The 18,264-nt window shown below is 37.7% G+C and overlaps 1 protein-coding gene across 1 annotated transcript in view; it reads right to left on the reverse strand.

Moving 5' to 3' along the window:
- The window catches only part of EMB3144 (AAA-type ATPase family protein), a 30,690-nt gene that overhangs the window by 8,643 nt on the left and 3,783 nt on the right, over positions 1 to 18,264 (reverse strand). Inside the window, exons 3-11 of the mRNA XM_089161974.1 lie at positions 17,427 to 17,802; positions 9,612 to 9,870; positions 4,954 to 5,085; positions 2,479 to 2,553; positions 2,279 to 2,404; positions 2,092 to 2,201; positions 1,926 to 2,004; positions 1,696 to 1,833; positions 1,492 to 1,603 (exon numbers count right to left, since the gene is read on the reverse strand). Coding sequence (XP_089018100.1) covers positions 1,492 to 1,603; positions 1,696 to 1,833; positions 1,926 to 2,004; positions 2,092 to 2,201; positions 2,279 to 2,404; positions 2,479 to 2,553; positions 4,954 to 5,085; positions 9,612 to 9,870; positions 17,427 to 17,802 — 1,407 coding nt within the window. The remainder of the gene's footprint in view (positions 1 to 1,491; positions 1,604 to 1,695; positions 1,834 to 1,925; positions 2,005 to 2,091; positions 2,202 to 2,278; positions 2,405 to 2,478; positions 2,554 to 4,953; positions 5,086 to 9,611; positions 9,871 to 17,426; positions 17,803 to 18,264) is intronic.

Genomic DNA, 18,264 nt, shown 5'->3' on the forward strand with positions numbered 1-18,264 from the left:
AAGCTTTGCTTAACCTCAGCATTCCAAGAATCAACATACTTCAGGGGAACATCTAGATATCCAAAATTTATTAAATCTGTAAACATCCCATATCTTAAAATCTGGATCACCATTCCAAGAAAGTGCACTCCACAGCACCTTGTAACCAGTATAAACCAACTTTAATGGAAACCGAATTCTCGATGCAGTTTCGCAGGTTAGGCACTAGTTTCCCTTAGGGAATAGGGACCATCCAGGAGTCAATCCCTTCAAAACCAAGTTCTTGCACCCAATAGCCTAATTAGAGTTAATCATTTAGATCCTCTATTGCAAGAATTTGCAATAATTTACACCTGTATTAGCATTACTTTTGGACAAGAAGAAGGGAGATATTAGATTTCGAACTCTTACATTTAATACCCTTCTTCAATTTTCAAACGCAAATTTGCCTAGATTCCCTTTCTTTCCGCCCCATTATTCTTTACACACTGTTTTAATACCTCAATAGTTGCCCATAGGTAAGCAACATAACTCCCATTTGAATCCAATAAAAATAGTTAAAAGATGAATAAAAACCTCCCCCATCCAAACCCCCAAAATAAAAAAGTTTAAGAACAAAAGCTGGATTTTCTACTGTGGTTGACAATTTTAACATTCTAATTATAAGGTTTTTCTCAAATCAAATTCTAGATAAATCTTATGATTCTAAGACATTATTAAAGCCAAAAGAATGGCAAATATATTCATTTAATGACATGATGGGACTTAATGTTCAATTTTGACAACTTGGAGCAGCTTATGTCGATTTTTATGACACAATGTATCTAATGTAGCATACTAAATAATGCTAAAAAAAGTCAGGGGGGAATAAAAAGTAACACTTGGGCTATTGGTTCACCTAATTGCTTAGACGCCCCCCTCCACTACCTTGGGTCAACTTGACAACTATATTTGTGTCTAAAAACATTTATGGAACATTGACCATTAGGCTGCGTTTGTTTGCAAAGGTGGGGTGGGAAAAAAAAAACATGTAGGCCTCATGTGTAATGGGGTGAGGGAGAAGGAAAGGAAATGAAGGATTTTGTAGAAAAGTGTTAAATGTGGGTTCCACTTTTGATTTTCCACACTTTTTCACAAAATCTCACATATTCTGTGGGGTTTTGAAAAGGCATAGGGTGGGAAAGTTAGCCTGCCACGTCACCAAACAAGCTTCCTTAAATTAAAGAAGCTTGTCTCAAGCCCCAAGTAACCAAACCACACTTTTAGGATTTATTGGAAAAGTTTGCTTTTTCAAATGTTTTTCACACCCCACCTTTATTCCAGCAAACAAATGCAGCCTTAGGCAGCCATATTTATATATATATATATATATGGGAGTGCCCTTTAATAGATAATCAATAAATAAATAAAACCAAACATACATGCTTCTAATTCAAGGACAGCTAAGAATCAAAGAATTAAGTCATAAGAAGAACGTATAAAATAAGAAAGCAGACACAATTTAAAACTTACGTGCACACGCCCGTACTATAGAGTTCACATAATCTGACTTCCTTGAAAAGACCCTCCCCGAGGATTCAGCATAGCGCATATTTGGCTGGCTACGGATGGAAAGGATATCTGTCTGTAACAGAGGCCAACTAACTTAGTATTACCACAAAGTCCATGATTTAAAGAAGATCCTTTTAGAAGTATCACAAAAAATTGCACACACACCTCAATAAAAGGACGGTAAGGATCTGGATAATAGCATGCAAGAACAGCAACAGCTGCTTCTCGATATGCCAACCTCAGCTTTAATTCATCTGGGACTTCACTACTATCTTCTTGACCAGTTTCAAAAGTGCCTTTTTGCTGCAAAAGCATAAATTATGAAACGCATTGTCACAAGTACTAGCAAAAAGACAAAGTAAACAATATTTGCTGAAGACTACCAATGTACTTACTCGCTTCAAGGCCTCTAGAAGTTCCTCCCGTCCAATATAATCCAAGTCCTTCCTGGCCGTTAAGATTCCAGCTTCATTCCTGCCATTTAGAATAGAGATAAGCCAGTTAAAACCACCTGACCGAATGTAGAACAAGAAATAAATTCAAGGTTAAAGTAGTAAATACAGTATATTTTGCAGCTCTGCTCCAGTGAAATCTATTGCAAGCTCTGCAATTTCCTGCAGAAGTACATCTTTTTCTTCCTCTGAACGGAAGAATTTATTACGAGCATGCACCTGAATGTATATGGGAAATCAGCATTATTTCAAATCAAAACTATGTAATAGATAGATTACAGTGTAGAATATCATACCTTTAATATTGCCAACCTTCCATCCTTAGATGGCAAACCAACCCTTATAATCTTGTCAAAGCGGCCTTTTCTCAAAAGAGCAGGATCAAGTATGTCCAATCTATTTGTTGCACCTATAACCAACACCTGACAAGCATAAATTTAGCAGTAACTTTCCAACAATCTTCTCATTATGATTTGACTGAACACTCTGAGCATACCTGTGAAGTTGAAACCTTAAATCCATCCATTTCAGTTAATATTTGGAGCAGGCCCTGTTCTCTTTCTGCACCACCCTATCATCAATATCATATGCACAACCAATTAGTTCCCTTTCTGCACAAATCTATAATCAATATAATATGCACAATCAATTAGATATCAGTATCACCAAAAACAAATAAAAATAGATATTAGAAGATGTAAAGGGGAAATAAAGAGAAATAAAAAATTTACCCTAATATTGGACCATAGAATTGCAGTCTGCAGCATAATACAGTAATATTCACTTATAACTGTAACTTCTCTAATTAAGGGTTATAAAAGATGTAGATCACCGGGATTGAACTGCCAAACTCAGAAACAATTTCCGATGAAAAATCTGTACTCATGTCTTCACCAAATGAGGACTTAGAATGAGGCAAGCAATCAAGAAAATATCCATTGAAAGGTGTAAAAAATTGTAGTTTTAAATTTGCCATAGTCAGCTAACAAGGGTGACTCTTTTTACTCCTACAAAAGCACTGTTGGTGGAACAATTACTAGAAACCTCTATGGTAATTTGACATTACAAATAAAGTGAGAACATTTCTATTGTTTTCTGTAGACAGAGAAAAAGAAAGAATGCACTACATAGGACTAATATGGGACAAGCAGGAGATAAATGGAGAAGCGGCATCCCAAAATTGGTCTAAATTCAAGAAAAAAGCCATCAATTTCATGGGTCAACAGCAAATATGGCCCTAAGTGGGAGAACTAAATAGGATATGTATAGAGTCTATAAACAACCCAAAGTACTTAAGACACAACCACATGAGTTTCTTAATGCATTGCATTGGTTAGATTGTAAATTCTTTGACTGGTTTCCAGACCAATCTCTGGAATCTGAGTAATTTGCAACCAAACTTTATAGCCTACAAGCATAATACTGAACAAAACTCCAGCAACTCCTCTCTTCTTTTAAACAAGCAATAGCATCAGTAAAGCCATTTGAACAAAGAAGTTCTAAGCATATGAAGCACTGAAAATTACAGGATTTCTGCACATGTACTGTTAACCAGTACAAGAGAAAGACTTCAGTAGGATGAAAGTAAAACCAAAGATGTAGCCCTAGATTGAAAAGGATCAACATGAGACCAATAAACTAGGACCTTGAATGAACCAGCTAAGATCAAATAGGTCAAATAGGGGTCTACTTGAGGGTTAGGGTGCAGTTAGGGTTTGAATGACGGGTTTAGTCAAGTAGGTGACAGGGAAACTAACAGTCAAGGTTTGAGGCTTTGCGACAGGGGTTTGAATGCTGAATTTGAAATTCCTGCAAATTAGGATTTGGTTTCCTGGTTTAAGAAATGGCATCTAAGTTGAAGATTTGCTTTAGGATGGAATTTTGGGTTAGGGTTGGGACTGAGTTCTAACTAGGTGGGGTTTTTTTCTTTTTTCTTTTTTTTGGGGTGGGGGGTGAAGTGGATCGACTGTGAGGGCATGTGATTGGAGGCTATGGTCCAAATACAGAATGGTACTAATGAATGGATGCAAAAGTACTTGCAGTTTTATGAAATTGGAAATTTAAGGTTTTTGCAGAAAAAGAATTGGGAGCAGAGGGTTGTCAACAACTTACTGTAGTCGCAGAAAATCCTAGGCAGCAGCTTGTTACAAGGTCAATTTGAAGAGAATTGAATGAAGAATTGTTGAAGAACTTGAAGGGGGCTTCAAACAATTTGAGATGAGCTAGAGTCAAACCTCCCCAGCACTTTCAGTTGGATCAAACACTAATACACCAGAGCTAGATTGCCCACTAAACTGAGCTCTCCCAATGAGGAAGAAGGCAGCAGCAGCTTATAAAGTAATTTCATAATGAAATCCGTGTTCAATACTTGGCTCTATTATAACCTATAAAAGACTCAGAATAAGACATCTATACCGAAAGGGAGAAAATTGGATTTAAAAATCCTAATCCAGGCCTACTAAAACACCAACTAAAAATTCTCGCAGCATAAACTGGACCACATAAAATCGGTTCACTTGCACAAACACACAGCAACATAAAATAAACTACATAAAGAAGAACCTAGAAAATCCCCAATGCAACCTAACTACAGATATTCTAGGCCCACAAAAGTGTCCTGTTACATAGAAAATCCACAACATCAAAGGTGCAACATGCAGAAAACCCAACCCTAGACTTATTCCCAAAAAGCCAAGCCTCTTTCTGCACTGGAAATGCATCAAGGAAGCAAGATGAGGGGCCCAAAATGAAGAAGCAAAATAGAAAATAATACCCTGCAACCATTAAGCACAAAACCTCCTAGAACAGAAGCTCAGGAATAAAACAGTAAAAAGAAGATGACACCACCACCCTGACTAATAAGTATGTGTAGTCAGTCACAGCAGAAGAATCTACATGGATTGAGTATTCAGAAATGTGGTCATGTTTATCCATCATAAGTGAAAAGAATAGATGTTGCACATCAACTTACCCCACCAATGTCAGGTCCTCCACGCTTGCTACCAATTGCATCTATCTCATCAATAAATATGATGGATGGTGCAAACGACCTGGCACTAGCAAAAAGATCCTTAACACGAGATGCTGCAACACCTACAAACATCTGCAAAGATAAATTGTTCACGCTAAGAATTCCATTTTAGTATCCAAGACCATTAAAATAGGTCAAACAACAATAAACATGGAGTAGAACTTCTAAGGAACTTCCATAGAAACGACACACCAACATGATAACCCAGAAGATACCTAAAGCAAGTATCTCCTTTATTTTGAATGTAGCATCCACAATATGAGGGAGACTGCAGAGGAAATAAAAACTCACATCACAAAATTGAGCTGGGTAGTTTAACTCAAAATGTGCTTCCCAGGTGCTGGATGGGTGATAAAGAGCAATTTAAAATCTTATTCACAGTTAAAGGATGCAGATTTTAAGGAAATAGAGACCATGTGTATAGCTGAACTAGGGGAAAGTAATACAAAAACAAGGAAAAGGAAGGAGGGTTAGAATCTATAAGAAGTTTGGGTGACTAAATAGTCCCTGACTAGCATGCTACAACCTTGTTCCTACATGTTAATGGGGAAAAATTTCTGAAAACAAAGAACTAACCAATAACCATAAAGATTGCTTGAAATGTTACATAAAAGAAGATGCTTCCATGTGACTCTCAAGATGTCCTAAACTACTAAGTACTAACCAAACAGAGATTATCTAGCCCCAGTTAGAAAGAAAACATTTTGTAAGGATTTGATCTGTTTGCTTTCTTTAAATGGAAGTATAGTTTCAGGAAATCTACATGCTTACTAGACATGCTTACTAGAAATAGGTTGAGATGTTGGTGTTATATAATATTTCAACACTCTTCTTCACATGTAGCTTTGGCGAACACATGGATATTAAGAGGGACAAAGCCAAATCCAAGCTGGATACCATTTCACCATCAGTTATCCCAAAAGTTCAACCTGTAATTTAATGGCCATGGTAATGTATATCAATTACCAACATAAAAGCATGCGTCGGCCTAGATACACACACTCTGCATGTGAGACCCTCACTTGGCGCTGAGAGGCACAACCACCCAAACTCTTCATGCATACGGTGGTAGAAAACCTGACCTCCTGGCTCTGACGCAGATCAGAATATGAAGAAAAGAAAACAAAAAACCCTGTTCGCATGAACAGTGTTACAGCCCATATTTGCCTTCTACGGGGATACATATTAGTTATTAGATCTTGCGGGAACATAAAGTGCATAAAGATTCTATCCTTATTCTGCCCTAGGTTAGTTTCTATTTTCAGTTCTAGACGGTATATTTTATTTCATTATTAAATTTGTAATAGAATTTTATTTCATTTTGACAGAATCTTAGGTAGTTTCTGTTTCAGTTTCCCACTATTTCTGCTTTTAGGAGTCCCTATTTTGATGTTTAGTAAACTACATTGATAAGAAGTTTCTCTGTTAGTTCCTTGGCTTTTATTTTAGTTGCTTAGCTTTTACTTGGTAGTTTATAGCTTTATATAGCTTAAGTTTCTATTTTTTGAGACACTTTTTTCAGAAGCTTGGACCAAGTCGATAATACACCCCACCAGTTGTCAAATGTCATAGAATTCAGACTTGATTGATGGAATTCCTACTGCTTCCTTCCCAGTGTTAGGCTACAAAAGGCTTGTTTCAACAGCTGAGATCATGGTTGTCAAGGAAACAAGGCGAGGCAAGGTGTTAGAAGGCAACGAAAACCAAGGCGACACCAGGCCACCTAGACCCAAAAAATGGGCCTAAGTGCCTAGGCGGCTGCCTAGGTGCGCCTAAGCGAACGCTCTAACAACCATGGCTGAGATAGCTCTAGGTTAGAGGCCCAAGACTGAGATAGCCTACCATCGCTATCCCCCTTTCTTCTACATCCCCCTCTTCTCCTGAACCTTATATGTTTCTTCTTTAATATGTAACAGAAAAATAAAAGGCAAAGATTAAATAAAATAAAAAATTCAGTTCTTAAATTTTGTTCATCCTTTTTGTGCTGATCTTGACTGCAATTGATTGGTCCCATGGTTCAAGGTCAACTTTCCACCAAGTGTTATCAAAGCCATGGAAAAGGGGTACCCTAAGTCCTAACCTAAAAATGTTCTGTTAGATTCTAACAATGATCTTGTTCTAGTTAATACTGCAGATGGTTGAAACATTTGTTATTTCTAATACTATGATTTTCATAAATGAAGTAGTTAATGGTGGGGTTACCGTTATCCTCTGTGTCGTGATGGATCTTGTATGCGTTCATAAGAATAAGAAAATGAATTTGTCCATTTTGCGAGGTCTCAAAGGTGTGTGGAAACACATAAGAAAAGGACTCTTGAATGGATATGGAAAAGAGATGTGTATGGAAAGAACATTCTACGATTTTTAAGGGTGAATGTCATCCTAACTACTGAATTCTTCTGCGTACTTCCTTGTATAAGGAACTATGGGAGGAGTTCATGCAAAGATCCGCCAAGATATCATCGGCACCATTCACACCTTCCTCCATAGAAAGAGGAGGACCCACATCAGGCACTGATACACCACTATTGGGAGAGAAGCCTACTTGGGTAAAGGGAGGGAGGATTGTGATAGGGAGCGGAATGCGGCAAGAGGCCCACGCTATAGGGTTACAACTCAAGGGATTGGTAAAGGGAGTAATGAATAATCCATTCATCTCCTTCAATTCTAATAACAATTGAAGGTATTTTGAAGATGTTAGATCAAAACACCACTAGCCCTTCCAAGGATGTTAGTATTGAAATTTCAGCCGATCCTGTCATCACAGAAGAATCCATCATTGATGTTCAGGATGCAAAGGCTTATGTTGAAGAAATTGATGCAAGCAAGTTGAAGCCACAAAATACGCAGAACTAGATGCTACAATTGACAAGGTAGTTGAAGAAACTATTGAGGAAACTGTGTATCAAGCAACGAAGAACATGAAGAGTCTTGAATTTGAAGCAGATAAAAGTTTACATATTTGTGGATTACCTAATGAACACAACTGATGATATTGACATTGACCACATGAAGCCCCGGATTCCACCTGAATCTTTAAGAGAAAATTCCCCGTCTTAAAAAGCTTCATTCCAAACTTCCATAAGCTATGGAGTTCCATTCAGGCTGAAATTGGATGTGCACAACACAAAGGTCATCCCTAAGTTATATAAAGCTTTCTTTCAAGTAGGGAAGAGTTGGTAAGCCCCTGATTCCACCTGAATCTTTAAGAGAAAATTCCCTGTCTTGAAAATCTTCATTCCAAACTTCCATAGGTTATGGAGTTCCACACAGGCGGAAATTACATGTGCACCACACAAAGGTCATCCTAAGTTCTGTAAAGCTTTCTTTTAAGTAGGGAAGAGTTGGTATGATTGAAATATGAAGGGGGAACCAAAATAGTGTTCAAGGATACTTTCCATGTGTGTTGCAATAATCTAATACTTGCATGGGGAGTCTAGAAACCAAATCGTGGTTCCTTTGGGTGCAAGCTGTCTCTAAATGGAAAGTTCTGACTTTGGAGAAAAGAAATTACAGTTTTGGAAAGTATTCGATGTTCCACAGAATTAGAATGTTATTTTTTTCCCAACAGATTCAGTTCCATATTTACTTTCCTTTTTGGGAACTGTCTTTAGAATCCTAGAGAATCAGTTTTTATTTTTGGGACAAGGCTTATTGTTGTTGTTGTTGTATTTAGAATTAGTAGGTTGGATTCCCATGATTCTGGGACAGTTTTAGATCTGCATTTTTCAGCTATAAATAAAGTCATGATAGGGCAGAATTTTGTTTGGTCATTGTTGTGGCTGCATTTTAACTTTTTTGTTTCTGAAGTGCAGAATTTGAATGTAGATCTGTTGATGGGTGTACAAGGTTTTGTTTCCATCCAATGCCCTTGCATCTTGCTTGAGGAGTGTACTGGTTGCGGGCAAATAGGTGGATATTTAGGTTAGATGGAGTGTGAGGGTTTAAGACTTGAGGTTTGAGTGTGGCAGGAACTTGTGTGAGAGACTTCGTTTCTTCTTCTTCCCTACCTCCCTGCATCAAAACATCTTAACTCAGCCTTGGCTGTTCCATGAAACCCAAGCCAGTCAACAAAGGAAACTAAGGTTCGTAGATCAGCTTAGCAAGGAAAGCAAGGAAAATCAGTGTTGCATAGAGTTCTACACTGTTAGCTCTTGATGTGAACAAGATTCTATCTGAAAACGTTGTGTAAGGACGCTAAATTTTTGCCCTTCTTAGATATTTGAAACATCTGATCTGCTTGCACAGGCCCCTGTAGATAAATGTGTAGATATAGAAATAAATTCAAGATGATCCAAGGCTGCTATTTGCTAACAAATCAGCTCACTGATTATCTAAATAAACCAAGGGAAGGAGGATAAAAGGGGAAGTATCAGGGTATCCATCTTCAGCTACAAGTGGAACAGATGCGCAAGCCTTCCTAAATAAAAACAAGAAGAAATATAATTCTCATCCTTGGCCTATATTTTCATAATTTAACAGATTAGTTTATAACAATTACTGGTGAAGTAAGACAGGAGACCAAGAGGGTCTTTCATTTCATGTACTCCCCTATTATATCATCGTAGCTGAGTTTTCACGTGAAAATCAAATCTCACCTCTACAAAATCAGTTCCATTTGCAGCGAAAAAAGGAAGCCCTGCTTCACCAGCTATAGCTTTAGCCAGCAGTGTTTTACCAGTCCCAGGAGGGCCATGAAGAAGAACGCCTTTAGGGCAATAGATGCCTTTGTTTTGAAACTCTTCTTCATTTTTCAATATCCGGACAATCTCTTGTAGCTCCCTCTTAATGTACTCCTGACCAGCAAAATCATCAAAGGTGACACCTGTGGTCTCTTCTGCTGATATGAATTTAGCCCTGGTCAAACAGCAAAGAGTAAAAAAATACATTCAAGTTGAAGATAATAACAATAAGATATTTCAGTGTACATTCAGGAAGTAACCATCTAAAGGCTTCTTTCTCATGATCAAGTTCAAGAATACACAGCACAAAACATCTGATTTTTGCATCAAGTAAGCCCCAGCAATATTCATAATTATTAGAAGCCTTGCAAACTGAAAGAAAAAAGGAGCTAATTGAACCATGATTGATGCTTTCCAAGCAAATAACCAACAGTGGACTATGGAAGATCATAATCACGCAAAGTCCTCTTTAAGTCATTTAATTGGGATAATTACTGTTGCACCCCTTGTACTACAGTCTAATTACTCAGCTCTTTATGAAATTACTATTGCCTCCCTGACTTCTAGCAGTGTTAAGACTTAAAAGCCCATTATGGTTGGATGTTTAATGCCCATTTTGCCCCTCTAGGATTGAGAAGCCAAAAGATGATATTACACTGATTTAGAAGAACCATACTAGATACCAATGTTGCCCTTATATTCTTGTCATTTTGGACCTCAAAGAATTGGATCCTGATGAGATGAAACTGGGTGAGCTCTTTCACCAGGAAAAAAAAGGAAAAAGAAAAGAGTGAGCTCCAAGTTCAGGGATGAGTGAAAATGCAGCCACCTGCTGCTTACCCAGCTCCAGCATCTATGTTGAATAAAAGAGGCCCCATTTGTGAAGTTCAAATGGGTAGCAACCTGGGATTTGGAGAACAGTAGTGTTGCCAAGCTCTCTAATGCTCTTGTTGATCTGGTTATGGAGGTCTGGGAGGTGAAGCGTCATTGCAACAGCAGAGGTGCCAGTGGAAGAGTAAAAGTAAAGAAGAATTTCAGCTCACAGGTGACAGGAAAGCAGGGATACAGAAATGCAGTAATGGAAGAGGTTCAAGAGGTGGTGTGGAGAAGGCTCCGCATCAATTGCACATCTCTCTACCCTATAGAAAAGCAGATGACGTTTTCGTCTTCCCATGTGCAGAGAAACCATATGTGAAAACCCTACCTGTATCCCATGTGCAGATGACGTTTTCGCCTTCCCATGTGCAGAGAAACCATTTGGCGAAGATGCAAACGTCTAAGAGATTGTTTTAACTCATAAATTGACCTCTTCAACCGACAAACTTTCCCAACAGTATTGTCATCAGAGAAACCATATGGGACTTTCATATAGACTTCTTCCTCCAACTCCCCATGCAAAAGGGCATTCTTTACGTCTAGTTGGTGCAAGTTCTAGTCTTTAATTACAGCTACAGACAATAGAACTTTGAGAGTATTCAATTTCGCAACAAGGGCAAAAGTCTCTTGATAATCAATCACATATGTTTAGATAAACCCCTTTGCAACTAGTCTAGCCTTTAACCTGTTGACGGATCCATCCATATTTTGTTTAACCACTAACACTCATTTACAACCCACGGGTTTTTTTCCTAGAGGAAGCATAACCAACTCCTAAGTATCATTTTTCTTCATTGCCTGCCTTTCCTCTACCATAGCTACCTTCCATCTCTTATCAGCATAGGCTTCCTGCCAATTTTTAGGAATAGAAACAGATGATGGAGTGGATATAAAAGCACAGTAAGAATCAAACAAAAAGTCATAAAAAACATATTTAGCTATAAGATGATGAGTACAAGATCGAACTCATTTTCTAACAGCAATAGGAAGATCAAAAGAAGATACTTCAGGGAAACAATAGAATATGATTCTGGAGCAAGGGACTAAAGTGGTACCATGTCACTTTTATCCATCTGCTTTGGCCAATTGTAATTCTTCCTCTGCTAAGTCTACACCTCCTTATTCTGGTCAATCTTGTTTTGAAAGACATCAATAGTGTGACTCACAGAAGTGATCTCCCACTGACTAGGTTCTTCACATGGGTTAGAAAATAGAGGGGGAGAATTAGAGTCCTCAAGTATATTGGCCGAAGTCTCCCCCTGGTCTGAAAACTCTTCTTGAGTTGTGTTGTGATAAAGTGTGGGAATCTATATGTGTGATAGGAAGGTCTAGAGGTGGAAAGAACACCTCTCTTTTAGAACTCTCCCCCTGGAGAGGTGTATAGTAAGGGCAAGACTCATTAAAAAGTACATCCATGGACACAATGGTTTTTCTGGAAGGAGGATTATAACATTTGTACCCTTTCTAAGTAGCAGAATACTCCAAAAATATGCAGCGTAGGCCACGGGGAGCCAACTTACTCTGGTGGGTTGTGATTTTAGCATAACACACACATCAAAAAATGTTTGGGGGAACGACAAAAGAAGAGGTTCCTTGAAGAATCTCATTAGGACATTTAAAACCAAGTAGTCTACTAGGCATCCTATTCATAAGGTAAGAGGCAATGAGCATATCTCACTTCAGTATTGGTCAGGAACATTCATAGCAATCATAATTGAATGGGCTATCTCTAAAAGATGCCGATTCTTCCTTTCGGCAACCCCCTATTGGGCAGCCGTATCAACACAACTAGTATGATGTATTATGCCAAAGTCAGAGATATATCTCTGAAATTCACGATTAATATACTTTGTACCATTGTCACTGCGAAGGATCTTCACAGTAGCATTGAACTGAGTTTTAAGCATATTATGAAAACATCGAAAAACCTCATTTTTTTGTCTAAAAAGATAAATCCATATAGAATGAAAGTGACAATCAATAAAAGTAACAAAGTGCCTATGGCCAGTAATAGAAACACGTCGGTAGGGGCTCCACACATCATTATGAATTAGCACAAAAAGAATACATTTTCTATTATGAAGATAAGGTAAATAAGTAGAACGAGTTTGCTTCGCAAAAATGCAGGCTTCATAAAAAAATTCATCATTGTTACAAAAAGAAACTAAGTTTGAAAATACTTTCTTAAGAGTTCCTACAGGGGGGGACCTAGCCTACGGTGCCACTGATGAAGGTCTGATATTACCGAATTGACCAAATTAAAAGATGCAGTCAAAGCGAAGTAGATCCTCCAATCGGCGTCTAGCAAAAAAAATCCATTGTCTAGTTTACCACGTCTAATCTCCTTCCCCAGTACCAAATCCTGGAAGACGCAATAAAATGGGAGAAAATCACTTACAATTCAAGTCATGTGTAAGACTACTGATAGAGAGCAAGTTAGTAGAAAAAGAGGGAACATGAAAAACTTTAGACAAAAAAAGTGATGGAGAATGTTGAATGGTCACTTTTCCAACAATGGAAGAATAGGAGTCATCAGCAATTCGAACTTTATCTTTTCCAAAAATTGAAGAATAATGTTAAGTAAAATGAGGATGAACTTATCATATGATATGTGACTTCTGTATCAATGATCTAAGGAGCAAAAACTGAAAAAACATGGAAGCCTATAAAAATTTTACCTGAAGTAGCAAGGTAGGAGTTGGTATGGGTAGTGGAAGAAGCAGCAGTAGAGGTTGTATCCGTAAGAGAAGATTGCAAAATACATCGCAGAGTAGCTAACTCCTCCTGTGAAAAACCAATTCTGCAAAGAGTGTTATGGAAACCGCCTCAAAAAGATTAGCCTTCGGTTTTCCCCTTCTTTGTGCCCTTTTTTGCTCAAAATCAGCAGGCTTCCTATGGAGCTTCAACCAACTGGCCTTGGTATAATATGGTTTTTGACAATGCTCACACTTTGACAATCTCCTTGGCCGAATCAGATTTAATGTTAACAAACTGTAAGGTCGATTTCTCTACAATAGGAGCATGAAGCATGGTTAATCGACGACTTTCCTCACACTGAACAAGAGCATAAGACTGTTCTAGTGTAGGAAAGGAAGAACGACTCAATACTTGCACTCTAATCTAATCATACTTCACATTCAAACCGCTAAGAAGTCATATACCCGAATCTCATCAACATGCTTCCTATAAGTAGCCACATCATCTGGATTAGTGGGGTGATAATCCCTATAATGATCAAATTCCTACTAAAGAGATCGCAACTCAACATAATATTGAGCCACAATCAGTTCCTTTTCGATAATCTCATGAAGCTTTTTTCGTAGCTCATAAATCTGTGCATCATTCCCCAACTGTCCATATGTTTCAATAGTAGCCTTCTAGATTTGGGTTGCAGTATCAAGTAATAGGTATCCACGGACAATATTTGGATTCATAGTATTCAATAGGAATGACATAATAAGAGAGTCATTTAAGATCCATTTATCCTGTGAAATACCTGTGGTGGTAGGTTTGATAATGGCACCAGTAATTGTGTCCAAAAAGTCATCTTCCGGCAATAGTCAGGTAGGCAGATCGAGACCAAATCAAATAATTTGTTCCATCAAATCATAACGAAAGAGGATGAAGAGTGGGGTAATGTTCGGAGCCAGTGGAGGCAGTAGTACCATCCATAGTTGCCATGCTAAAAAAATTGTTTATAGTTCTTCAATTACACCCTTTCGAAACAACTAAAACGTTATAGAATGGAATAACCAAACCACCCAAACAAATTAAGGGAATTATAGGACTCAAACGGTGTATAGGGTAAGTAACACCATTTTTTATTTTTTTATTTTTTAATGAAAGAGGCCTTGAAGTTATGAAAAATGACATATAGACCCCTAAAGATACATGAAATCACAAACAAACCCTTAGAGATATGTAAAATTATATATAAGTCCCTAAATATATAGGAAATTACAAAAGTCCCTGAGAATGTGTGAATTTACGAATAAGCCCCTAAATATATGCAAATAAACAAATAGGTCCCTAAAAATCTAAAATATTCAGATTTACAAAAGAGACCCCTGGAACATTCATATGTATTTTTTCTTTTTCTTTCTTTCTTTTTTTGGGCTACTGGAACTATAGTTTAGAAAGGAAAGAAACATGACATGGTTTGGTTAGGTCCATGTGGATTTTGCTGCTGGAAGAAGAAGAATTTCTGGTTTTCTGGTTTTCAAGTCTCAAGCGATGAAGGTAGCAAGAGATGAAGTTAACAGGCGATCGGTGCGGGTGGTTAAGGCGATGATTGTGATGATGGTAAGGGTAGAGAATAGGGAAAATTTGCTGGAAGAAGAAGAAGTTTAAGGTTTTCTGGTTTTTAGGTTTCAGGCAATTAAGGTAGCAGGTTAGCGATGGGCTGTGGGAGGGTAATAGCAGTGGTGATGGTGGATGCTGAATTGAGAGAGAGAGACTGCGATGGAGAAGAAGATCTGGCGACGGTGATTGCAGGTCAGCAATGGGCTGTGGGAGGGTAGTAGCAGCAGCAATGGTGGATGCTGAATTGAGAGAGAGAGAATCAATTGTTTTTTCCCTTTCTTCAGCCCTAATCGATCTTTGGTTGTGATACCATGTTGAGGCAATTGATTATGATAGAATGGCTTGATAGATCAGTGTGATCTCAAGCCCTCTATTTATAAGAAGGTGTAAAGAGAACTATTACATAAAAACCCTTACTTGGCTAACAAGAAATAGAAAATTACACGAACTAAAACTCTAACAAAATTGAACTCCTAGGAGAACTCAACCAACACTTTTAAAGGCCTCCATGATTGAGAGGTCTCATTACATGTTTTTCGTAAGTCCAGGAGGAGTCCTATCACCTATGTCCAGCAGGTTTCCAAGTCCTCAGATCTGCTGCTTCTTTTTCAGAATTGTCTGATCTGAGTCTATGATTAGAATGGTTCCTCAGGGGATAACATCCAGGGGGTCTGAGATCCTTGAAGGCGAGAATCGTATGACTCGTATGTAAGTTGGTTTTACTAGGTCCTAGGTGAGTAATATCCAAGATTTGGCTGTGGTTAAAGATTCGGCTTACACTTATCACCACACCCTCATCACACTTGAAGACAAGGGGCTCCACAGAAAGGTAATTTGAAGCCAGCACCCCTTCTCCACCTCTTTCCACCTTTATACCCACCTTCCAGCCTTCCCTCCAAAATCATGAAAACCTAGATCTAAGAATTCCAACATTCAAATTCAGCAGACTTCATATACACTTGCCCCAATCCTCATTGACACTTGATCCAAACCCCAGCCTGTTCTGACCATCCAAAACCTTAAGAACCAGCCACTTCTTGAAAACCCTAGTTCTTGAAACCCAAATACCAAGAAAACTTATATGTGCTACATGAACCAGCCAAACCTAGACCCCAACTCCTCATCTCTAGAAATTCACCCCAAATCAAGTGTTCTTCAAAAACATTTAACATCAACCCATTACATATTGGACCTTTCTTCAATCAAATATTACTGTTTCAACCTGAACCAAAACCCCAAGACACCATTTGAGATTACCCCATGGAAACATCCCATAATCCTGACTGGATTATCCTAACCTTAAACTGTTTGCCCCTTTGAGCTGCTTCTGTTACAGTGTTTGGTTACTCGGCCCTCATTCAATCGAGGCAACATCAGAGAGGTTCTTGAAATTATCCTACCCCAGGCAAATATTATGCTGTTACCATTACTAACTTCCTACACAGAACAAAACATCATGTTCGTTCCATCTTATGATCATATATTTCGATTTAGAAAGTAAATATGTTATGAATCAAATTTTTCCACTTCGAATTAATTATACAGTGTAACATCCTATTGTGGTACAATAAAATATATTTTCCACTGGTTACACGTTGTATATTTCCCAAAGGATTCACATTGTCAACAATTTTACCGAAACTTTATTGATTTCCTGGTATATCTTCTTTCCTCTTTTACTTCTATTTTCTATTTCTCACCTTTCTTATCTTGTTTTCTCATTTTAATTCTTCAGTCCTCTTTCATGTGGTTCTCAGTTTCCCCCACTTTGGTATGAGAGGATCCATTTGCCCACCCACTTGGGATAAAGCTGAGTTGTTGTTGTTGTCATCACCTCCAAGAAATCCTTGAATACTATATTTCTAGGTAAGACAAAAACAACTCAAACTTTGGTGTTCTGACACTGACATTTAATTTTACAACAGCATTAAATCTCATATGATATTATAATATATATTACAACATGTTTAAGAGGATTAACAGTGAGATTCCTTGCTACCAAAGAAAAAAAACAATGAGATTCCTCAGTTTATGTAATTGATAAAATGTTTTGTGAAATATATGGTTAACTCACAATGGAGGAAATATTGGCATTCCAGGACATTCATAACATTCATCATCTAACATGATCAGGATTAAAAAAATTACTAAAAATATAGCAACAAAGTTGGAACTAAATTACAAAAGAAAATGATAGAAGTAGTTTTGGCTTATAGAAGAATACGTAACTAGAGGAAATAGTAGCTAGGTCGATATTTAACACGTATTCAAAAGCTCTATATGAAAAGTAAATCAATCCTATCATTTCATTATAGAAGAACTGAGCAGAATATCACAGGCAAAGGAGCATTGTACCTCTTTAACACACACACACACACACACACAAAAAAAAAAAAAAAAAAAAAGGGCAAAAGCCATAAAGAATCTCAACAATGAGATTTCCAACTCCAACACCAGATTTTGCAAGTATGGAATATCGTTAACAAGAAGAAATCAGATGGAAAGGGAAATCTTAGCAACTAAATCATCAAGAATATCCTGTTCTCCACTCACCGACTTTTGCCTAAAGATCCCAGTGCCTGGCGCTTCAGGGGCTGCCTAGGTTTTTTTGTAGGACTCCCCAGATCACATGGTATTAACTTCGCATAAATTGGTCTCATATAACTATCAATCCAGAGATATAGAGCAATAGATAACGCAAGACGCATAGACCATATGACAGCAGTTGCCATGGTAGAGTAGACTTCTGCATGCACAGGTTCCACATTGAAAACATCAACATTTACTAATTGTTGGTGCAATTTCTGCCAAACATCATTCCAGCAATCAATAGGCATCCTATCAACCACATGACGCTTGAAAACAATTTCCCTTGTAGAATTTCCTTCCATTTCTTCCAGCTTTCCATCTTTGTAATATGGTAGAATTACTGCATAAAGAAATCCAGAAACAAACAATAATTACTCTGATATAAGTTTACTAGTGCACAATGGCCAGATAACAAAGGGGAGTGAGTACTGAAAATTGGCACCATAAAAGTTTTGGCCTAAAGATTTCAAAATCATTTTTGTCAGGGTGATGTGAACACAAGGTCTAAGTGGGGCCCAAGATGGCTCCAAGAAGCACCCTAAGCTGGCCAAACCCCTTTAAAGGGGTATTTTGGGCATTTTAGCACTTATTTTATTTCTGAATTTATTTTTCATATTTTCCAGAATTTTCATGAAGTCCAGGTTGTTAATTTGAGTGAGGGTTGGATTTATTTAAAGAGTCTAGTTTGATTTCAAAGTTGTTTTGAATGAGTCCTATTTAATAGTTTAAGATAACATTCCTTATCTTACCTGTTAGGAGTTTTGATAAGAATCCAATCCAATATGTAATGGGATCCTATAAG

The sequence above is a fragment of the Hakea prostrata genome, chromosome 7, assembly GCF_041222555.1.
Source record: "Hakea prostrata isolate BN-2017 chromosome 7, UWA_Hpros_2, whole genome shotgun sequence".
Lineage (NCBI taxonomy): Eukaryota > Viridiplantae > Streptophyta > Magnoliopsida > Proteales > Proteaceae > Hakea > Hakea prostrata.